General features: G+C 37.8%; 2 protein-coding genes across 7 annotated transcripts; both read right to left on the bottom strand.

Moving 5' to 3' along the window:
• Positions 1 to 1,062: 1,062 nt before the first annotated feature.
• On the bottom strand, positions 1,063 to 10,942 carry LOC124871756 (bone morphogenetic protein receptor type-2-like). Of its 6 annotated transcripts, none has more exons than XM_047371289.1 (13): positions 10,821 to 10,942; positions 10,187 to 10,381; positions 9,834 to 9,992; positions 9,580 to 9,687; positions 9,356 to 9,379; positions 7,213 to 7,236; positions 6,644 to 6,747; positions 6,288 to 6,509; positions 3,993 to 4,107; positions 2,935 to 3,092; positions 2,608 to 2,752; positions 1,447 to 1,583; positions 1,063 to 1,355 (listed from the first exon to the last, which is right to left on the bottom strand). In XM_047371289.1, exons 1-13 carry the CDS (start codon positions 10,849 to 10,851, stop codon positions 1,257 to 1,259), a joined length of 1,521 nt encoding a protein of 506 aa, XP_047227245.1. In that variant the 5' UTR covers positions 10,852 to 10,942; the 3' UTR covers positions 1,063 to 1,256. The 6 variants fall into 6 exon arrangements, with proteins under 6 accessions (XP_047227245.1, XP_047227263.1, XP_047227254.1 ...); XM_047371307.1 differs by having other exon boundaries at positions 7,213 to 7,274; positions 9,580 to 9,604; XM_047371298.1 differs by lacking the exon at positions 9,356 to 9,379.
• A 2,119-nt stretch (positions 10,943 to 13,061) lies between these two features.
• LOC124865393 (kelch repeat and BTB domain-containing protein 12-like) lies at positions 13,062 to 21,544 on the bottom strand. The gene is given in 11 exon segments (XM_047360420.1): positions 13,062 to 13,731; positions 13,835 to 13,840; positions 13,896 to 14,087; positions 15,400 to 15,547; positions 16,182 to 16,455; positions 17,487 to 17,839; positions 17,953 to 18,186; positions 18,333 to 18,465; positions 18,567 to 18,748; positions 18,888 to 19,088; positions 21,415 to 21,544. Coding segments are annotated over 10 exon segments (1,842 nt in total). The 5' UTR covers positions 19,059 to 19,088; positions 21,415 to 21,544; the 3' UTR covers positions 13,062 to 13,582.
• Positions 21,545 to 24,267: the final 2,723 nt, after the last annotated feature.

The raw sequence follows: 24,267 nt of genomic DNA, 5'->3' as shown, positions 1-24,267 counted from the left end.
AATACAGTCTTGTCATTTTGCTGCTGAAAAGATGTCGAATTTACAGTACATCAAGGTACTTTTCTTCAGTTTTTACGGTGATCTTGTATTTAAAAGCAGCTTAACTCCTTAACATTCGCCCCAAAATATCTAAGAACCCCGTGCTCCAAATAGTTACCATTAAGAAAAGCCTAGTTTGTCTTTAAAGGTAACTCTTAATATTTTAGAAATAAATTGTGACATTGAAATGTGAAAAAAACATTATTACTTTTTGACCATCTGGGGGCCCATCCACAGGACCCTGAAGCTTAAGGGGCTAAACTATGGCCCTTATTCTTCAAGAACCGCTTGTCAATTAGCCCAAAATGAGCCCAAGATGCACAAATTTAGTCACACAAGCAACATTCCTGGACAATCGCCAGGGGTTCCTCAATTCACATTTTTTATATTTGTCTTCGTAATGCCAAAAATGTCTTTGGGTTGAGAGTACCTCCTTAAAGCCAATGAGCAGAACATGCCACAGAGTCTTTGACCCAGTTTTGAACTGGTCCAAAGTTGGATGGCATCTTAAGTAGATGTGACCAACTTAGAAACAAGCAGCAGAAAATAATTTATTACCTCTAAAACCTGTTTAATGAAATTTTGAAATGATTAAGGTATGTGTAATTTACATGTGTAAATGTGTAATTGTTGATGAAATTAAAACACCTGTGTGGGTGAAGGTAAAGGTGGAATGATGGAAAAAAAAACAAGAACTTCATACCTTAGATGTCATTCATAATTTGCATTAATGCCCCAGACTGTTCTGCAATCAGCAGGTGAAAGAACTACACCACACTATGACCTTTTATTTACGTTTAGTGATAAATGCCTCAGCAGCCATATTATTTCTTGTTCCCCTTTACATGTTCACATTTTTTTATTTAGACTTATGTCTTTTGTTACCATTTCCATCACCTAGAAACAGTGATTAAAAGTCAATTTCTTGCTCTGTAACTTTTTATCTTTAAATAAAGAAAGACACATGTTGATCTTGCAGTGCCTATGTGTTATATTTCCTGAGAGAACAATAAATATAGAAACCATCATCAAACAGTCTTTAATTGAAAGTCTACAAGCAGATTACATGTGAATTCTTAGTATGCGCCTATCCAGTCTGTTAAAAATAAACAGATTCAACACACAGTGGTGAAGCAAAAAGAACACTATTAGTATTACTGTGTTTACTTAAATGTGTCAACTGAAAAAAAAGACCAAAAACCATAATGTTAAGAAGGCTACATAGAGATTAATCTGTCTACCACACATGGAGCGGTCAGTCGAGCATCTGTGTCGCGGTCCCAGCAGCCTATCAGCAGCTCCTTCAGCACAAGTCCCTGAGAAATGTTTAGCATCCAGAAAACATACGTCACTCTTGAAATCCAGTAAACTCAACTATGAGCAAGAGAAAAAAGCCCCAGTGAATACCTGTGGTAACATGTCCCAGTTTTCAGGTATGGAGGGTCTTCTGTCCATCTCAGACACATAAAGGATGAGCCTCTCCATTGTTACATTGGCCTCCAGCTCCAGTTGATAAGGCAGGAAATGCTGTGGGACAGCGGCACCTGTAGAAGGAGATGTTCACACAAACTCTGAACTTAATTTATTCTGTAATCTGTATGCAGAATATGGTCTGTTTTCACAATTTAGGAATTCGAAACATATATGTAAAACAACCCTTTAGTTGCAAACCTATCATAGAAGAGTGTCTGGGTTTCTGCCTTCTAAGCAGCACACAAACCAAAAAGTGGCGTTCAACATTTCTATACACATACTGGGTATTAGGAAAAGATGAGTTTGTTGAATCAGTTAACATGTCAAAACAATGTTTAACTGAACATGTTTTACTAGACCACTGGCCAAACTGATCAGATGTGTGCACAAACTTCCTTACCAGGTGTTTTAAGAATATCTTGAGGGGGGAAAAACTTTAATAATAATTTAGACTTTATTGATCTCACAATGGAGAAATTAACTTCTGCATTTAATCCATTCCCTATAGGGAGCTGTGGCCTGCCATTGTGCAGCGTCCGACGAACATTCAGGGACTAAAGGTCTTGCTCAGGGACCCAGAGTGGCAGGCTGTGGGATTTGAACCAGGGTACTTGTGGCCTCGCCAGGATGCAAATGCCCTGCTCTCTAACCACTAGTCCACCACTCCCCTCAGAAAAAATATGTTTCTGACACAGGTGTCATGCAACATTCTCTTAATATCTATGTCTTTTATACAGTTCATTGAGAAATGCGAAGCTGAGTTATAGAGTTCTCAACTCCTGTGATCTGTGAGATGTTTCAGTGTTGGAGCACCACCATCTGGTCAACACTCCATGGCATCACTTCCTCAATTAAGATATTCTTTGTGGCCCACATGAGTCAGCATAATACATTAAACCAAACAATGACTGCACAACTTCTATTTGGAGTTCAAATAGAGACACCTATGGGTCTATATTTCTTGCAAATGTTTATTTTAACACAGACAAATCTGAAATGATTTAGATTTGTAATAAAACTAATCTAAATATAACAGATTTGTAGAAAAAGTTAATGTATTACTTTGATCACATGGTGCTAATAACAATGACTTACCTGGAAATAAATCAGAGCATCGCATCCATATCTCCCATAAAATCAGACCCAAGGCATAGATGTCTCCTTGCAGGAGAAATGAGCTGCTGCTGAGATTCACAGAGCCCTCCAGGATCTCAGGGGACATGTAGTTGAGCGTGCAATACTGAGGATGACCGCAGGAAAAAAATTTAACTCTGATGTTAGATGCATGGTTCCTTTTAGGGATTTAGTAGGCACATAATCAGTTACCTCACGTTACACTGTGCAGATTTCTTTTTTTTTTATTGAGTTTTCTTTAAATAACCTGATTTGGCAGTAGGACTGATTCCCACCAAAATGTCTCACCTCCATGTTTGTGGAGTGGTCCTGCCAGAAGCGATGTCCTAAACAGGAACGCAGGATAGTAGAGGATCCAAAATCACACAGGACACAGGTCCCATCGGCTCTCACCAGTACATTAGAGCTGCTGAGGTCTCTGTGAGCAACAGGAGGTTTGTGCATGTCTGTGCAAGAGAAATACTTTTATTTACATTTTTTCCATTTCATTTGAATCTTTCTAATCATATTTCCTTGTGATGACATTTTTTGTATTCTGCACACCAGCAGCTATAAACGTTTGAGCCGTATGCAAGAACTATGTCTGGATTATTTGGTGATGATAAATTGTTAAGAGGATTTTTTTTATTAAATTAGTACAACCTGAAAGGTTAGTTTAATAGCCAGAAATTGTAGAATTTCTGCATCACATATTACTGTTGCTGAGAATCGCTGCCTTGTCAGTGAGACTTATGATGAACCCAGTACTACCAGTTAATCCCATCCTGCTTGCACCTGCAGTCCAGTTTATTACTCATGCAAGCCCCAGCTCCATATCCTCATTGTAGGCAAAACCAGCAAAATAAAGCAAGAAAACAATGCATTTCTCAAAAACCAGAAAGAGAGATGATAATTTGATAAATTGTACTAATATAAGTCAACTAAATTAGTTTTACACAAGTTAAGAGGAATTACCTTGTGAACAAGTGATTAACATGTGTAAGCTACACCAGATTTGCAGGTATTCTAAGACCGGCTCCATCACCACTGTTTTGATGTAAGTTGTTGAGGCAATACAAGCAGAATCACCTTGGCGTCTGCACACACCCTGCAAATGTATCCTTTCTTTTGCACACCCTTTAAAAATGTTGTAATTTTACAAAATCCTGTGGTAGAAATCTAAACTCAATTTCCCAGCTGATGTTTTTTAGTTCTTTATTTGCAGTTTCTATTAGTTATTGGTTAAAAGAAATACTTCATTTGATAAGTACCTTCAAATTCAGCTCTCTACCATCTATACACATAATAAGATTGCTACAATGTGGACATGCAAATACATTTTTGTGGTGTGGGATTCTGGCCGGTACCATTGCCGTGGAGGTCAGAGTGAAGATAGGAAAGTCCCTCCGATAAGCTCTGGCATAGCTTCATGGACAGCATCCAGCTGCTGGTATGTTTACACAAAAAACAATGAAGAGAACCCTGAAATCAAAGAGAAGATGGTTGTCCAGGACTCAAGAAGTTTGGCACTCAGTACAGTGGGCATAAAAGACAATATAAATTCACCTTTCAGTCCAAGAAATCAAAACATTAATAACAAGACAGTCAGAGACTGCATTCCTCCGGCACCCAAAGTAGGGAAACTGGCAGATTGCACAAATCTATTAGCACCCTACTGAACCAGTAAAACTTCAGCTACGTACAATTTGGTGTTAGTACATCTCTAGCTTTATTTGTTACCTTACATAATTTCTATTGGCTCTATATTTTTCCACATCCTTGATCACAGCAATTCTGCTGCAATCATCAAGAAACTTTGCCATAGAACATATGATTATGTTTTTACATAAATTTTTGCCAAGCCTTTGTGTTTTGTGTTTGTGGAGTTAGGTGCAAATATTTTAAAAATTGCTCTGTCTCACAATGGTGAAGAAACCTTTAAAAAATCCTGGATCCAGATCATGACCACCACCAAAATTTGATGGATTCTACCTTTGGCTTAGGCACACATTTGGTAAAAAACAAAATCATAAAAATCTGTCTGTAACATTTTTCCTAAAGTTACAGACAGACAGACAGACAGACAGACAGACAGACAGACAGACAGACAGACAGACTGACTCAACTGTAAACATAACTTCCTTGGCAGAGGTAATGAAAATGGGGAATGAAAATGCCACTTGGATCCTTTATTTAATTCAGATGTCTAAAAATCTTTTTTGCCTTTTGTTTACTAACCAGTTTGAGAAACACAATTATATCAGGTTTGTTTGACATAAATTTACTAGCCAAAACATATTCAACAATGTTATCTCTTAACTAGCGGCAGGATCTGAGAAGAGCTAAAATCATGGTCCTGCTATATATATATATGGATGTCCAGTTGTAACATGATGTTTACATACACTGTATAAGAAGTAAAACAACGTTTTTTGTGTGTCTGACTTTAAATCAGACGCAGTTTCTGTTTTAGATCTGTTAAAATTACCAAAATCATTTCTATTTGCTAAATGTCAGAATAATGAGAGAGATTTTTCAATTACTTTCATCAAGTTTAGCAATTCATATATATTACTTTCAAGCAACGCCCAAATATGGGTGATTTGATAATTAAAAAAATGGATTCACAACGTTTGAATTAAATGGATGAACACCTATAGATGTATTTTAAGGGAACACTTTAAACACACTGTTTCCTTGTGTCACTTTAATCTTTTCACACAATTATATAGAGGTATAAAAAGTATGGGAATGTTCGTCATCATATTGTTCAGGAAGGAGACGGGTTCTGTGTCCCAGAAATGAAAATGTTGTGGTTCAAAGTGTATGTATGTATGTATCAACACCAGAACAAAAGGAAAAACCCTCATGGAGATGCCGGCTGGACCATCTCCACAAAGAAGCATGGTAAGAGAGTTGCGAGCCACTTAGAGAGGCAGAAGCCATTATTCTAAAAGCAACATAAATAACCAGATTAGAGCTTGCAAATGCACTCAGGGACACATTTACTTTTTAGAGATATATTCTGTGGTCAGACGAAACAAAACTTGAAGTGCTTGGCCATAATGACCATTTGGAGGAAAAAAGGGGGAGCTTGCAATCCTCAAGTTCAATCTAAACCATTAATCTTCACATCAGATAAAGTATGGTTCTGTAGATGCTGCCTTCTACCAAGATGTCTGCAGGATCATAAACACAATCCAACACATACATAGCAAGTTATCTAGCTAGACAATGCTGAATAAAATAAAAGATTCATGTTTTTTGTTAGGTTTTAGCTTGGAAATGAAAACCTCTCAGTAATTAATGTATTTTAGGTGTTTAACACTCAATGATTACTTAATTTAGTCTTTTGGTAGTCACATTTTTCTAGTTGTCATTTGCTGAACATTCTACAGGAGCTTCCCTTTGAATGATGTTCACATAACAAAAGAAAACCTTAGCTAATAATGTATGCTCGCCTTTTAACATTAAATAACACTATATTGTTTTTAATATGATGATCTGTTCGTTTTTATTGACCCAACTATTGATCATTCAGCAAAATGAAAACAATCAAGGTTATTTACCCTCAACATGTTCAGTGTACAACAGAACCAAACCGAAGTTTAATGCAGTTTGAGTTTAGAATGGTTAACATTAAAGCACTTGTTCCAGCTTACATATTCAGCGTACTGAAGCACAATGAGCAGGCTTCCATCGTCTGGTTTCCTCCCTGTGCCTAAGAACTGGGCCGTCCCCTCATGCTTCATCAGTGGAAGCTCGTACACCTCCTTTTCCTTAATAAAATGATGCTTCCACTTTGCAGGGTACACTTTCACAGCCACCATAGATCTCCTGTGCTTCCCTTGGTAAACAGTAGCAAACTGACCCTGTCCCAGAACCTGTAAGGAAAAAAATAAAAATGTAAAGGACATCAGGACCTAAAATCATGGCTGAACAACACTGTGAGGAACACTGTGCAGTCTAATGTAAATTAATCTAATAGAATCTAATTCAATTTCAGTATGGAACCTACCCCCTGTAGTTCAATGTCAGTAATCTGGTTCTCTGAAGCTTTTCTTTGACAGGAACATAGTTGTTGGACCTTATAGTCTTGACAGGAAGACAGAAGATGCTCCTCTAAAAATATACATCAAACATTTTACAGTTAATCTCACACAAAAAATGATTTTTTCTTTTTAAACTGGCCTGGCTAAACATCTGCAAAGATGTTGCAGAAGAATAGCGAAGCTCAAGGGGTGTTATGTGTCAGAGATAAAAACCAAGGTCAGTTTTACCAGAGAATGAAAGAGGCCCAAGGTTGAGTGGAGACATCATAAAAAACTTCATCGTTAGATAAAACGTTCAAACAATCACTCAAGAATATTTTTTGACCTTTGAGGCTTTTTTGTTTGACATATGAACAAAACAAGTTGGTGTGTTTCTCTGATGATGTTGTCACACAGGTGGGATCGAGCTACTGATTTGTTACTGAAATGGCCACCAAGGTCCAGCCCTGCACTGCTTTACTAAAGAAAGAGATGCAGATCTTCACCAGCAGTTTTGTGAAACAAATATACCTTTGGAACTGCAATACATGCCTACCTGCAACTTGGATGTCCATTTTGGCTGAAACCAGGACAAAATTAAGAAGGACAGTAAAAACACTGAAAATAGAGAAAATGTAAAATTATCAATACAAAATTTCACATTTCAGATATATATTACCGGATCCTTTCAAAACCTATACATGCTTGCCAATTTTTCAAGGTCATCCACATATACTTTGAAATTTCTAATTTTATAATTTAAAGGTTATTCTTTCAACAAAGAATATCACTTTTGCATTTGAGAGGTCATTGTAGTTACTTTACAAGATGGGGGGTTCTTTAATGTAAAAAAGAGACATGTTTCTTTTCTCTAGTAATCATCATAAACAACAGCAAAGCTCTTTTTTATGCCCAAAATTGTTCAACTTTACAAAAATTCTCATTTAAATTAATTATATCAACTGAATCAACAGGGATTAAAAGGTGCACCACAGGCATTTTCCATGGTATATTTTTACTAGACATTTATGTTTTTAAATGCTTGATGGACACTATAAACATCATATAAAAAAATATTTTTCTATTTTTATCTGTTGGACCATTTTGTTTGCGAAATGTTGGACCATTTGCACGTTGCTGGACGCCACCAGGCCTTATGGCATCATCAGCCATTTTGTATCCCAGGACAGTCCGCTACTACAAATCCCAGGACAGGGGCGTCGCAGCTCTGATGCCACAGTCAACTATATAACAGAGTATGAGACGGCCCACCATTGCTTTTCAGCTTGGAACCGAGACGCGGTTACCGGCAACTGAAGCGCATCATTCTGGAGAAGGAAATCCCACGTGGACTTTCATTCATTCTCCGCGTTGGCCAACGAGAAAACTAAGCGAATTAAGCTTACAGGAATAAGAAGGCTTTTATGTTTTCAAATTTATTGATCGAAGGGGTGGATTTAACACGTGACCAAAAAAAACCACAGAGTTTTCAAGGAGACGTAATTTTTCCTCCTTGTTTTTTTTTGTTCCAGTTGAGTAGTGACAGTCCATCATATTCTTCACCTTTCTGCCAAGGAGGCCACAAAGAAGGAAAAGGGACCGTTCTTCTCTGAGTTATCCACGAACGCGTGGAAACGCTTCACCCCCTTCTCTCTCTCCCTCTACTCAGAGGAGACAACATCAAGTAAAATCCGTTCTTTTATTTTTATTTCTTTATTAGAAATAGGTTGGGCAGGGTAGAGTAGAGTAGGGTTTTAGTGCGATTTAGAATCGCCACTTATAGTCTAATGTGTTCTGAATTGTATGTGCATGCCATTGTTTTTTTGAAACTTGATTGCTGTTGAATTTCGGAGGCCGCCGAGTCTCGCAAGTTGTGTTTTTACTGTCTGGACACCTGAACGCAGGTGCGCTGTGGAACTGAATTGCTATAATAACCTTGTGGTGAAAATCAACATATTTTCTTTGTCTTCAACTTCATGTTTTATTAGTTGCCGACAAAAGTTTTACAACCCTTTGTGTGCTCGGAATTCCACAGCGGTGGGGGATGTTTTTATGACTTACAGTGTAACTAAGCCCCACTTTGGGAGTGGCGCTTCCAAAGTTTCTTTCAACACCATATTCCTCTTGTATTTTTGCCATAACTGTCATAACTGCTGGTTTGATTTCATACACACGCAATGCTGTTGTTTTATTTTGTTTAGTTAGATATTTTTAACCCTTTTGTGTAGAACTTTGCATGTTTGATTAGGTGAAGATTATTGAATCGGAAGAGCAAGTTGTATCAGGGCTGTTGATTTAATAAATTTCACATAGATAAAGAGAAGGCGTTTGTGTTTATTTTGTGCAAGAGTGATTTGTCAGTCAAAATAAAGTTAAAGTTCCCCATGTTTCGGCAGAAACGGTTGATTAAACAATGACACCTAATAATAGTTATCAACTATTCTTGAGAATTTAATAATTGTAATTATCAAGGGCTTTGGGCCACAATTATAACACCAGAGAACATCTCTGGTTTCGATTCATAAATGAGGATTTTTTGGTTAAGAAATTAATTTTCTCAAATTATGATTTTTAATTATAATTCTTGATAAAAATTAATTAATCAATAATCATAATCCCAACATATCCAGAGGTACCACTTGTAAAGCAAAGCTTTAAAACTAATAAGTTGTTGATTTAAAGATGAAAAATATGCTCACGATGTGCAAAGCTCCTGAATTTTCCTAGTAGGATAAAAAAAAACAGGGTTTTGATTCATCTTTCCGGAGTAAGCTCTGTGAAAATCTATCATCAAACCACAGAAGTGTATGAAGCAGTCCTCAGGAAAATGCAAGAAAAGCAAATGGGCAGCAGTTTGTAAGAGATTAGAAACATGACAATAATTTGTTGATTTATCAGTAATGTTTTCAGAAATGAAGCTTACTTTTTTTCTTGCAGAGTCTTCTCCACTTGGAAGCAATGACGATGAAAACAGTAGAGAACAGAATCACCACCAACACCACCAACACCAACACTGTTTTTGTGATTTCAACTAAAACAAAAACAGTGTATACAGTAAAATACAAGTTAATTTATTTATTTATTTTTCTTAAAAGAGTCAAACTTCATTAAGAAAAACTGAAGCAGAGATTAACAGTCTTAACACAATTGTTAAGAACAACTTGTTTTAATTAGTACCTGCTGTATAAAAGTGGGTTTCTGCAGGTTGTTCTGGACTCCATGATTTGTTTATGTTGCACAGGTCTGTTCCGCAAGTACATATAATAAAGCTATTTTTGATGCGTGGTTGCGGCTTGCAGGTTGCCTCCGGGCAAGACATAATTACCCTGTTGCATGCTAAAAATAACAAACAAACAAGGTAAACAAATAAATAAGGACAATGCATGAAAACTTGATGTTCGCAAAAACAATTCATCCACATGACTTCGCCTTTGGATGTTGAACAGAAGAAGCTTTAAACAAAATTTTAATAAGACTCTTTTTTGTCAATACGTTCATGATTCTGTGATCTGGACATCAAGCTTTCTTACCAAGAGTGTCGACCTGCTGCGTGCCATTTTTGATTTTATAAATGGCCAAACAGCAGTCGGTGTTTTCACAGAGCTGCACGGAGCCACTCACATTACCAGCAGAATAGTATCCACTGTTATTTGAGTTTGTCACGTTAAAAAAACAGCGTCTCTTCTGGAGTAAGGACTGGTGACATATGTGCATAAAGAGAGATTCTAGAATAAGGAAGAAAAACAAGAGCATTGATTGATTGAACTGAATTAGCTCAAATAGGCATCTATTGGTGTCTTTTTTGAGGTTGATAGTGATTAAATATTGGTACGTTTTAGTCATTTGGGAAACCGTTGTTTTATTTTCTTCTTCAAAGACAAATTAGAATTAAACCGGTTGTTTTAATTTGTTTGAACTATTGCAACAATTGTTTTAAAAACAAAAAATCTCTTACATTTCGGGGTTATGTGTCAGTTGACTTTCAGCACACTGTATCGTGCAACACATGTACAGAAGGCTTCTATGATGCACACAGTGTCTCAGTTTTATCATTGCAAACAGTCATTAAAAATTATTAATGTAAAATTTACAGTATAAGTAAATGGTAATCTAAATGCAAGCAGCTAAAACGTTTTAAAGAAGAAAGGAATCTGGTTTACTCACCCAAAGCCACAACCGACAGCCACTGCTTCATGTTGGATGAGAATCAGACTGGAACCAGGGATCCTGGAAGTATCCTTTCTGGGAATGTCAGAGGAGTTTCCCACGTTTGCCTGCATCACTCCCACTGACACACCTGCACTGATATCCTTGCAGAAGGACAATAGTTGTCTTAAATCTGCTCAAAGACACTCCCAGTGTGTCTAGCTTTTGGTTGTTATGAGAACTTCACAAAATCGGAAGATGATTTCTGTTACCGCAAGAATTCCCAGATTTGTTTTGTTTTGTTTTAACACAGAAGTTGTAAAGACTGAATGATTACTCTTGTTCAAAGCGTGCAGCCGGATAGAGATCAAATTAATTTTATTGAATCGGGTTTTAGTTTTGTGCTTGCTTTTGTTGCAGATCGAAATCTTCTGGCACTTCCTTATAATGAGCTGTCGATGTTGTCTTTCCTGCTCTTCTGTAAAGAAGAACTTCAGAGCTGAAGTCAGGTTCATAGAACAAATGGAACGAACAGCCATCTTGTGCACTTAAATTTGCATGTAAAGTTTTTACTTAAAGCTTTAAAATGACCAAAAAAAAAAAAAACAAACAAGACATAAAAATACCAACAAAAAAACCAAAATACCACAGCATAAATATTTATGAGCAGAAGGATAAATGATAAATCTTAAAAAATCAAATGGAATACTTACTGGTATTAATCCTGTCTCAGTTGACAGTACAGTTACACTTTAAACAAACTTCCTTCATGCTATACGAATAAAAACAACCCAGTATGATGTGTTTCTATTTTAATATACATATATATAGCACACCCCACACTTACTGACAATATGGGTGAAAATACCTTATACAGCCAAAAAGTACTGGGTCACTTGCTTTCACACACATGAGCTACGGTGACAAACCATCCTTAATCCACAGGATTTATGAATGATGTGGCCTACCCTTTGCACCTATAACAGCTTCAACTCTTCTAAAAATGCAAGGTTTTGGAGAGTGTTTATGGGAATTTTTAGACTTGGCTCACAGTCTATTGGGTTGAGGTCACAACATTGTGAAGGCCAGTCAAGTTGTTCCACACCAAACTTGCTAATTCCTGACTTTATAGACCTTGGTTTGTACCCTGGGGCACAGTTGTGTTGAAACAAGAAGAGATCATACCCAAACTGCTGAAAAATTGGAAGAATAAAATTGTTGAATATGTATTGTGTGTGGAAGCATCAAGAAATCCTTTGCGCCAAATGTTACACCTTCTAGACTAATCTCCTGGCAACTGCAAAACCCAGCCTCCAGAGAGCATACTGTTACTGCATGCCCTCAAGTGCAAAGTGTCAGATGCAATAATGTAAAACTTTTCATCATTCTTTCTGATGCTTTGCATCTATACACACGGTTCTTGAGCTAATCTGAAGGTTTATCGTACAGGGGGCATCCTATCATGGTACCATGACAGAATTTACTGAGCAACCCATTCATTTACAAATGTCTGCAGAGACATTCAGCAAGCCTAGTTGATTGATTTGATACACCTGCAGCAATAGAAGGGGGGCTTTTTTCTATTTATTTTTTACTTTTAAAATTAATCAAACTTTAATTAGTAGTCAGTGACTTTCTGTTTACCTGGCACATAAATGTGATATGCCATTGAGACCCATTTTTCTTAGTCATTTACTGTCAACCTGGATGAGGAGTTAAGTTTATTTTGATGCATAGTGAAGACGATGGTACGAGAACTGCAGTAAAAATGGCATCTTGGGGTCACCAGTTCTCCATGGCAACCATCAGTTGTTTTAGTAAAACAAAGGATGCATTTGTGGAAAAATGCTTACTTTCCACTGCTAAGTATGGTGGAGGAACTGTGATGCTGTGGGCCTGTTTCTTTTTCAAAAGCTCTGGGAACCTCACTAAAGTTCAGGAGATTTAAAATAATACATTCTAGATATCAGTTTATCATAGATCTATCAGCAGGAGAATAACCCATAAAACATGTTCAAATCAACACAGAAATTGTTCTGTTCCAGACACAAAACTTAATTCATGATCATTACAGTTCAAAAACCTACATTACAAAAGAAAGGACCTCGGACTCTTGACAATCTGTGCAAAAACTAATGGTCAAAGATCCTTTCCTCTGTATGCTAAAGCCTTGTCAAATTATTTAGGAAAATACAAGGAGGGCTGTGCAAAGTTTTAATAGGATTTTGATGTTGAGAAAACAATTAATATTAGGCTCACTGAATACATATTCTAAATTAAAGTTGAGATATTTCTAAAACTATGCCACTGCAAGAAATAGTTTTTGCACATCCTAATAAATTGTTTTTACACAACTTTACCAAGGGTGCTAAAACATGTGGAGTGCACTTTATATAACAATACTAGAAAGTTTATCCTGAAATTATTGTATGTTTATGTAGAGGAAGCTTTGAAAATCTGATTTTGTGCTAATGAGCTTTACAGACAACTTTAGGAGAAAGTAAACGATTCTACAAGCTTCTGACAAAGCCTCTATTTTATTTTAAAAGCAATTTATGTAAAAGTTATTAATTTTATCTGTCAAGTGGTGAACTGACTCACCAGAACACAAGCTAATTTCATTTGATCTTGTTTTGAGACGTATGACATGTGGGACAAAATATTCATGTTTGAATAAGGCTTTGTAAGAATGGAAGTTTAATCAGTCCCCCCCGCCACACACACACACACATATCAGGCCCCCGCATTGTTGCTCAGAGAGTCTTGAGGACGAGCTTGAGTCAGGGTGTCATGAGGTTCCGTGGATTGAGATTAGCCACCAGACAGACATCATAGCTGTCATGCATCGCTGCTCGTCTCTCCACAACCGTCCAAACATTGTCTGCAGGGTCTAACTCCAAAATCTCCTTGGTGATGATTTCATGACGACCTGCAGTAAACATACAATGGTGATATCTAATTAACATAAACACTATCTCATTCATCATCTTAAATTCTTTTATTCTGATGCATCCAGCATGCAGCTTGCAAACCACATCCTTTTGTAGAGGTGATACAAAAAAAGCTATAGATTAAGAAATGACACTAACCGACCCCTTTAGTATCCACAAAGATAGAGCTTTCCTTCTAAAACTCCTATGTTGGAGGCGTTGGTTCGAAGGGAAAGTAAGGTTGTTGGGAGTGTTGGACCGGGCCTCCAGGTGTCTGTATCTGGGTTATATATTTCTACAGAGCTCAGACAGCGACGTGATTGTCCACAATCCTCACCATCACATCCTATACCACCTGTAAACATACAGACAGAATAAGGGTTTTATTCAGAAAACTTAAAATAAACATCACATTCCTTTAGTGTATGTTTGACCAGATGCATTTTAACTCTTTCATTTGAAGATAGTTGGCCCACCTATTTGGTGTTAGCTGTGTCAATAGAGTCATTGACAGAGCTAATGCTCCAAGTAGAAATTTGTGCTGTTTGTTTTCCTTTTCCATAGAAAGTATTCCCAAACCCAGTGCTTCCATGTTTAGGTGTTTTACTTTGGGGCATGGTGTAATTGAGAGATTATTGTTATCAGTAACTATTTTATTTTGTTAAATGGACTGAACTTATATAGCACTTTTCCAGTCATACAGACCACTCAAAGCACTTTTACACTAGAGCCACATTCACCCAATTGCACTCACTAACACATTCATATGCAGATCGGTAGGCAACTTGAGGTTAAGTGCCTTGCCCAGGGGCACATCAACATATGGAAGCTGGAATTGAACCCTCAACCTCATGATTGCAAGATGACTACGCTTCCTACTGAGCCACAGTCGCCTCCATTGTTTTTCATAGAAAGTATCCCTGGCTCATTGTGTCTGTGCTAAGCAGTTTTTTTCCCTGGAATGAGAAACTGATAGAGCTATTTCTGCCATTAAATTTGAGTACCCTCTTTATTTTGGCTTTCATAGAAAGTTCTCCAGGCTCAATTTTGTATTTAGTAGTCTCTTTTCCCGACAGAACCACTGACCAAGCCATTGCTGCCATTAATTACGTCTTTTAATTATTCTATTGTAATTAATAATTACAATAGACATTAAAATTTCTATTGTAAATTAAATTATTATTAATAATAATTATTATTAATAATGCTGATGATCAACCTGATCCACATGAATTATAATAATAATAATAATTATTATTATTATTAATAATTATTATTATTCTTTTAATTATTCTATTGTACTGTATGTTTAGGTGTATCTCCTGCCTGGGTGGAGCCATTGACAGGTATTTATGCCATTATCTCTCTTAGTTTTTGTTTAACATAGAAGGTACCTCTGACCTGGTGCTTATATGTTAAGCGGAGTCTGTTTCCTGGGTGGAGTTATTGATTGGGCTCTTGTTGCCATTAGCTATCTTTGTTTTTTCTTCTAATCAAAAGTACTCTGTTCTTCCTTTGATCGATAATATCTTGTAAAAAGGAAGAGGAAACTTTGTACCTGTTTGCATCGAAAGAAACTGTGTTGGTAATTGGTGCTTTATACAGTAAATAAACTGATTAGAACTTGGATAAATAACGTGTAGTGTAAGATCTTCCTAGGGTGTGACCTAATATGTAGATTTCTCCGTTGAGGACCGCTGTGCCAGAGCGGTACCTGGAGTACTTCATCCTGGCACACTCTGTCCACCTATCTTTGCCTGAGTCAAACTGAAACACTCTGTTACTCAGTTTGTCGGGTTCATCATCCGGCTGGTCCTGAGGAACAAGAGGGAAAAGAGAGGCAATTAAGAGATGGGAAAATACGAAAATGACTTATCAGAGGGATTTTTTGCTAAATTACAGAGGAGAGTTTAATATATGTTGAATTTTATCAATTTAGGAATGGATTAAGTTTTTTTTTATTGCTTTTTTTTTTTAATCTTTCGTAGTTGCTACCAGTAGAGGGGGCCAAAGTGGTTTCACATGCATGGAGATTAATTGAGAGAAAGAGATGGAATGTGACTTTATTGACACAGCATGGCTTCAAATTTTAATTTGAGTTAAATAAATTATTATTACTGCAGTCATAATAGTTTTTATTTAAGCATATTGTTTATTGTTTTTATATGGAAAGTAATTTAATATTTCCTTTTCACATTAAAACATGCTATGGCGAAATAAATATAAAAACGCTGCTGCAGAAAGCCATTCAGGAACCACTTTAGGGATCCACTTAAGATGTATTATTTACCATCATTATTCTCCTGCGTCTTTTTTACTCACTGTTGGTTTTGTGCACTTGCCTTTTGCCTTTAATTTTTGTTTTAGTTTGTTCAAGCTCACACAAAGAATCGTTTTTGCCTTAGTACACATACATCTCCAGCACATTTACTTCTTCCTGTAGGCCTACCTGTGGTGTCCAGCCCCCCAGCACGTAGAGATGCTCCTGCAGCCTCACAGTGCAGTTGCAGGCTAAAGCAAGTGGTAAAGGAGCAAAACTGAGCCAGCTGTTTCCTCTCTTCAGTGACCATCTGTCCACACTGTCCGTTATAACGTAGTGATTGCGCACTTTCATTTGACTGCCAATCAGGTACAGAGCTTCTCCGATCAACTCCAATGCATACATGTCTCTGTAGGGTGCAGAGCACAACTTCACCCAGATTTTATCTTCTGAATTATTGAATCTGAAACATAAACATGTAGTACAGATATTTAGGGCAGTAAGATCTGGAAATGTCTCCAGATGTTTCCACATTGCCTTGCAAAGTATTCATACCCCTTTTTCATATCTTTGCAACCACAAAAAACAATTTATTTTATTAGGATTTTATGTGACTGGCCAACACAAGGCCCATAATTGTGAATGTATTATTTGCTTAATAATAAAAACATGAAAAGTGTGGCACACATTTGTGTTCAGCTCCCATGAATACCTGCAAGTCTTTTAACCAGCTTTGAACATGTTTGAACCACAACGCCAGTCTCAAGCCATTTGTAGTCTCTAAAATGGTTTCTTAATATTACTCTGTATTTAGTTCAATTCATTTTCCATTATCTCTGACCAACTTCCCTTACACAGCATAGTGATGCCATCACTTACCCTGTAGAGGAGGTGTGTTGAGGTTGATCTTCAGTGTTAGGTTTTCTTTTCACAAGTTCAGTTTTGATCTGACCAGAGCTCTTTCTTGCCAATCATTTATAAAGACCAAAGCTGTGGAATAATTAAAGTTGTGCAGCTTCTCCAGAATTACCATGGACTTGCCCGCTTTTCAGAATAATACTTCCCTTGCCCAAACTGTCAGTTTAGGTAGATAGCCATTTCTTGGTAGTTTTGCAGATTTAACTTACTATTTCTGTTTTTAGATGATGGAAAAAACAGCACCTAACCCCTCTTTAAAACTTCTCCTCAACATTTTTCCCTGCCCTGTCTGCTGTGTACTTTGGTCTTCATGATGCTGTTTGTTCACTAATCATCTTTTACAAACCTCTAAGGCCTTCAAAGAACAGTATTTATGCTTACTTAAGCACAGTTGAAATGTGTCTTAAATACAAGTATGTTATTGTGGAGAACGTTGGTTGCACTGTACTTTACCAAGGGGTTTTGTGTAAAAAAGGTCTGAATGCATGCACACCACCCTCTTCATAGTATGGCTCAAACGTTTGTGGTTGTAACAAATTCAAGAAATATGAATACTTTTCAAAGCACTGTCTTAACTTGTAGATATCCAGCCTCCTCCTTCTCTGTTGATCCTCTGTATCTACAGCCACCAGTATGCTACTATCCTGGGTCACTGCTCCTGCTGTGATCTGACCTTCACAGTCTCTTAGTGGAGAAGGGATGTAGTACGTCTTTCTACCACGAGGTTCAAAACAAAAACTTTGGTCAGCAAATCCTCCACGTCTCGCTGGCACGTCCTCAGTGTTCACTCCACCCAAGCAGAGCAGCAAATCCGTTGTCTCCATGCCATATCGAAGAGTTGGGCGAGGTGGAGCTGATGTCTCACAGAGACCCGAGGTCTGGAGGGCAGCATCAATCATCCCAAAGCACTCAGCATCTCGCAGCAGGACCTAGGAAGTTTATTTCTAGGTTTTAAAAAGCTATATATCTAATAATCCTTTAATGTTTTTTTATTATGACCTGTGACCTCATTATTTGGTCATTTTTTCAAATCCCATCTCACCGGGTTCCTCCTCCTTGCTTTCTGAAGAAATCCAGGGTCAACCAGCTCCAGTCGTACATGCCTGAGCAACTCCACAGCCTGGGCTTCGCTCTGCAAGTTGTTCCTGTGCCTCTCAAGCCACCGTAGCACCAGGTCAAGCACAAGTTCCTCTTGCGATATGTTGAGATCATCCAAACTCAGAATATCCCCAAGACGCTGGGCATCAAGATCCAGCACTTCTTCTTCCTCACAAACCTTAAAAGAGCAGGTAAAAATGAGATGAAACAAAGGAGGTTTGAAACGACTTGAGGTTTATGAAGAGAAAAGCTCATGGTGGAAAGAAAAAAAGAAAAAATTTTGAAGGCTCTAGTTGAAAGAACATTTGATACAAATTGCTCCACCTCTGTAAAGTGTTGGCAGATGTATTTCAAAGCGCATTCAGCCAGATCTGTAGCACCAAGGTCTCTGGCCCAGTAGTTCAGACCAACACAGTTTGAGGCATCCATGTGGGCCTCCATGTGGCTCTGACACAACTTAAAAAGAGAATGTGGGAAGCAAAAACATTTTAGCTCTGTATAATGGTCATTGGTTGTGGGGAAAATAATCCATACCCAGATTGTAGTTTCTTCTCCCACCTAAAAGCTCCATCCACATGAAGCAGGAAGGCAGCAGCAGCCACTCCCTGGATATTGGTGTTGGAAAGCGGGAGTTCAGCACAGTACATGTACTTCAGTAGCACTTCAAGGCACTGTGAAGGAATGTCTCTGAGTGGCACCTCTCCTCCTTGAGTTTCCTTCAGACCACATGTAAACATGGCCTGCAACCAAAAGGAACATCAGCAATTTTTCATACCCCCTCAAGATCTTAGCTTCAAACTGTTTTGCAAAACACAGGCTGAGTCATCTTGCAATGTCCTTTTTAACCTTTAAAATGTACTCCCTGCAGGACATTTTCACCTGGAAGTAAGGGCTGAATGCAGACAGCACCACCTTGTGGCATGGGAAGGAAATACCCTCTGCCAGCAAGACGACATCAGTGAGCTCCTCAGCTGCTCTCATTCTGTCAAGCTGCCTGAGCAGAAATGATCCATGCAGTTCCTGAGCAGACGGCTGCACTTCAGTCTCCATAAAGGCTTGTCGTAAATGTCTCCACAACCTCTGTCAGTTTGGAGAAAAAAAACAACTTGTAGTGCTATGCCAAACGTGGCAAAGAAGAAAGAGAAGGTAGATTTAAACTTATCTTACTTTATTCCTCGGTTTAATTCAATTCAATTAATTCAAGTTATGTTCTAACTACTTTGAATGATATTTGTACAGTTAATCCCAAAGGTGTAGAATGTTTCAGATCATCAGACAAATTTTTATATCAAGCTGAGTAAATACAAAGTACAGCTGTGCAAATGATGATTTCATCGGGAAAGAAGCACATATGATCAGTATGGTTATGTGTAAAACAAGTGATCACCTTTCCGCATCAGATCACAAATGAACTCTGATCAGCAACATTTTTGATTACTAATTAAAGTTAAACTTGCAGGATCAAGAAATTGATAAAACAGAATTTGTGTCACAGCATGAAGTAGGCTTAAAGATCTCAAAAGCAACCTCATTCCCTGATCTGAAGAAATTCATGAAAACGTGAGACGTAAAGTCATTGGCATGTACCAGTCTGGAAAGTGTTACAAAGACATTCCTAAGGATTTTGGACCTCAGCGAACCACAGTAAAAAGCCATCATCTGCAAATAGAGAAAACTGGAGGAACTCTGGTGAGTGGCTGGCCTACCTACCAGTTATCTAAAGCGAAACCGCCTGCGGATAAAAATGAAAAAATAACTCCCATCTTACATTTGACAACAGACATATCAATGATTCCAGATACTTCTGGGGAAGTATTCTGTGGACTGAAAACTGAGGAACGTAGCCTCTTACTACTGGTGTAAGAATAACACACCATTTCAGGACATAAACATGATACTGACAATCAGACATGGTGGTGGTAGCGTGACGCTTGAGGACTTTAATGACAGGTTGTAATTGATTCAACCACAAATTCTGCTCTCGACTAGAAAGTCCCGAAGGAGAACGTCTGGCTTATGCTGAAGTGCATTGATCCAAAGCACACAAGTGAGTCCAACTCTGAATGGCTCCAAAAAAAGTAAAGGTTCTGTAGAGGCTTGGTCAAGTCAAATCCAATTAAGATGATGTGGCATGGCCTTAAAGAGACTGTTGATGCTTAAAAAAATCTTCAAAGTAGCTGAATTAAAACGATGCTGCAAAGATGAGTGGTCCAAAATTTCTCCTAACTAATGTAAAAGACTCAATGCCAGTTATTGCTTGAAGGCACTTGTTGTTGTCAAGGGCGGCACAACCGGTTATTAGGTTTAGGGGGGTAAGTATTTTTTCAAAGAGGGCCATGTTGGTTTGAATAGCTTTTGTCCTTTTTCAACTGAAATCATAACTTGAAAGTAAACATTTCTTACTTAACTTCAGGCTTCTTTGTGATTGTAGGAGAATGCCACATATTGTTTGGCAATATGTGCCGACTGTACCTTCTAAAACCTTTCTAAACCGATCGGATTGTGTGGAACATCTCTTGTCCACCGCCCTCTTTAGGTCACCACAGAGACTTTCTATTTCTGACTCAGGGTAGGAAATATAAAACTTACAATTTCTTTTAGTAAAGCCCTAATTTTGTGGATTTGGGTGAATGCTTGGATTCACTGAGATGCTGAGAATAAAACCTTTCTTCACCGTCAACTTTCTAGCCGACATCTGAAGGTTATCGGTCACAAAGTGTTTTTTGGGATTATTTATAATTTCATCCATTTAAAAAAAAACATAGTTTCAAATGGAGAAAAGTAAATCCAGACCATGATGCTTCCACTATCGTGTTACACAGTGGGTATTTTTATTTATTGCTGATGCATTGTGTTGTTTTTGGCTATAGCACATTCTTCCACAAGATCATAGGAAATTTGAACCTAGAGGTCCTTTTTTCTGGGAAGAAAATCTTCTTTATCTTTTGCTACTTTAACCTTTCGTCCAGACATTTGGAGAAGAACAAGAGACTGCTGATGGGATTTTTGGCCTCAAAAAGACTGAATGCTTTATGCAGTCAGGCTATTGCATCGTTCTGTAACTTTTTATATCTTCCCCTGTAACAGATGGTTTGTTTTTAGTTGGATTGCACTGGATTTATTAAAGGGAAAAAATCTTGTTAAAGGAATTAGTGTGGTCTCATTTATTTATGTTACAAAACCTGGCATTTTAACAGTGATGTGTACACTTTTGAGGTTTCCTGAAGATGTTTTTGATTTGCATAGGCTGCTTTTAACAGATTACTTTGCCAAACTGACAGCAAGACAGTCAGAGCACAAGACACTTCCAGGGGCATGCACGGGCAGTTTAGCATTAATAAAAACAAGTTTAAGAAGGTTTTTTAACAAATATAAGAAGTGCAATAAGAAAAACTTTTTATCATACCAGTGTTCTCCAAAGGATTCCCCAAAATCAAGCCAAAACCTAGAAGTTTCTCAGCTTACATCACATTAGTTGGAACATCATCAGCCACATTTAAAGCTTGTTTTTGTTTGTCTGCTGTACTTCTGCTCTGTGCTATTTGCAGCTTGGAAAGGCATGGGGGCAATATTAGGCTCATAGATAAAGTGAGTTTAAAATAGATCGGCCACTGCAAGAGGAGCGCCTGTCTAGTTAATATTTATGGCTATGCAAATGCTACCTCTCATTCTAACATTTACATTTTAAAGCCTACAACTTCACAAGTGACTTTATTTCAAGTAAAGAAAAAGAGGCAGCTTTTTCATTCTGGGTCAGACTGCAACAGAGCGCCCCACTTAAAAACTCTATTATATGTTTAAGTTACTCAATGAATGACAATTTAATCAGAGGAAACTTGGAGTTAAGTATAGATTGTAATCACTGTGGGACCTAACGTCTAAAGTCAGCTAACGTAAAGCGGAAGCCTGGTGATATGGATTGAGTGAATCCACAAAGTGCGGAAAAAAAGCGAGAAACAGAATCTGCATGCAAGAACTCCAAGACTGTTGAATAAAGCTGTGGAGACATTGATAGAAAGATATTCCTTCACACATTTACAGGCGGACATAGTGCAGCACACAGCCTAATACTTTTTTTTTTTTTTTTGGTTTTGCGTGGTGGTTCAAGCTACTTATTAAATGCAACCGCCATCAGACTTATTCTGAACAGTCCACGGCTAACTAGAATGTAGACGTCATGCAGCAGCACACCGTTTACGGAAGTATCAATTGATGCCTGTGTTATTATTAGGTTGTTAAGCAATCGGTGCCGACAATATTATGACCGCATCATAATAAGACAAAGACATGTAAGAGAGCAGAGAGCACAGCTATGAACAATGGTCTATTGTGGAGCAGTGACTGTTGCTCCTGCAGAGATGTCGGCGTGGATGCGTGGTCTGAGCCAGAGCAATGACGTAACAGCCGGATGAAATGCGGCATGACTGGTGTGACCGGTTCAGACTGCAGTAGCATTGAAAACTATTCTGGATTATTTCTGGATTTTCTTGTTGGTGAAAAGATCGGAATTGGTCCGCATTTGTCTGCAGTATGAACGTATCCTAAATCATATTTACTGTCCAAAGTCTGTGAAGACCTCAATAGTGGTCAAAGCAGATTTTTGGATATTTTTCACATACTCTATATTGCCAAAAGTATTTGTCTGTCTAATAAAGTACTTGAACTATGGTGACATCCTGTTCTTAATCTATAAGGCCCAATTTGTGGGACTTTAGAGCAACTTTAACTGTTCTGTAAACATATTCCACAAGGTTTAGGAGAGAGTTCATAGTTATATAATACATTCAATAAGTTTGAGTTCATGGCTCTGAGCTGGTCGGTCAAGTTTTTCCACAGCAAACTGTATACACCTGCAGCATTGGAAACGATTGTAACACCAGAATTCATTGATTTGGTAGTGTGACCCACAACTTTTGGCATCAAGAGTAGGTTTTTCCTTTTCATATAAAATATTCACAACACCTCTGGATAAAGTCCATTTTGCAGTTACTGTCGTGACTTCATGTGGTGGTAAATGCGTCTGTCTTCCTGACAGGTTAATGGAGGTGATGAGAATTTCCACACAGTCTCATTACAAGCTGACTATTTGGCAACTATGTTTTCATGCACAGCTGAGCATGCTATATTCCACAACCACAGGAGCAAAGTTTATATCATGTGGCACATGTCCAGGCTGTGTATGCATTAACATTTGTGAACATGAGGCTTTCTCACTTCCTGTAGTGAAACTGTTATCAGCCTGTAAACATCAGGACCTTTTAACAGGTTTAACTTAATAGTTTACTCTTGACTTGAGTACATTAACAATGGTCTGAAGATCATTTCCTGTCAACAGTGACATAACAAAATATGATTTTTGGAGTTCTCTTAAATTTCCATAGGTCTGGCCATAAGAAGCACCAAGTACATTCATGGCTGTTCAGAGATGCTTCACTCATCCCACTTTGATTCAGCCAGGACCTAAATGTTGAGTACAATTTTTAATCTAACCTAGTTTTGTGACGTTGTATAATCTGATGAAAGTATTCACTCCATCCTGTATAGGAGATGGCCTAATTCATTGTTTTATCCTAATAAAAATATTCACCCTGTCTTGTACAGCAGATGACCTAGTTCTTGGTTGGCTTTTTGTATCTCAGAGAGCCACCGAGGAGTTACTTTTGAAGGCCCTCTCCTGTTAACAAGATTGTTAAAAGAGCAGAGCTTTTTCCTCTTGGGTCACAGCAGATGTGGAGTACCATCTGGACATATGTCTTATTCGGTAAACTGTTCTTATTCTTGCAGGAATTATAGAGGAATTCTGATTGAATGAAGATTACTGATCTCATTCTTGTTAATTAAGAGTAGTCATTTGTTTTCCATCTACACAGGCTTGCAGTTTCAGGATCAAACCAAAACTTTATTAATTTCTTAATTTAGGCCCAATTTCTGAGCAAGGACAGTTGTATCTCATTTTAAAGTGAAGTCCACAGTCATTAGCAACATTGTTTATACTCTTTAAACAGTTTAATTTACAACCACAGATTTCAATTGATTGGGCCGCACAAATTCTGTGCTGAATTGGAAGAATCTGTTGAAAGAAAAACCTCTAGTTGTGTACTCCACAATTCTGGCCTTTATCGAGAAGAGACAAGAATAAACCCAATGCTGTATAAAAGCTATAATAACTCCCATTGCCACTTTCCCAGAAGCCTTGGAGGGTATACAACGAAGCTATGATATGCTCTGGTCAGATGAGACCAACATTTAACTTTTTGGC

The sequence above is a fragment of the Girardinichthys multiradiatus genome, chromosome 1 (genome assembly GCF_021462225.1).
Source record: "Girardinichthys multiradiatus isolate DD_20200921_A chromosome 1, DD_fGirMul_XY1, whole genome shotgun sequence".
NCBI lineage: Eukaryota > Metazoa > Chordata > Actinopteri > Cyprinodontiformes > Goodeidae > Girardinichthys > Girardinichthys multiradiatus.
The sequence above is the reverse complement of the archived record's forward strand: the minus strand, read 5'-3'. Positions and strand labels throughout refer to the sequence as shown.

Coding starts and splice junctions, on each gene's coding strand:
- LOC124871756 (XM_047371289.1), bottom strand. CDS start 10,851: ATGAAGCAGTGGCTGTCGGTTGTGGCTTTGG. Junction 10,382..10,820: donor GCTGTCGGTTGTGGCTTTGG/GTGAGTAAACCA, acceptor TCCTTATTCTAG/AATCTCTCTTTATGCACATA. Junction 1,584..2,607: donor ATGCTCTGATTTATTTCCAG/GTAAGTCATTGT, acceptor CTCCTTCTACAG/GTGCCGCTGTCCCACAGCAT.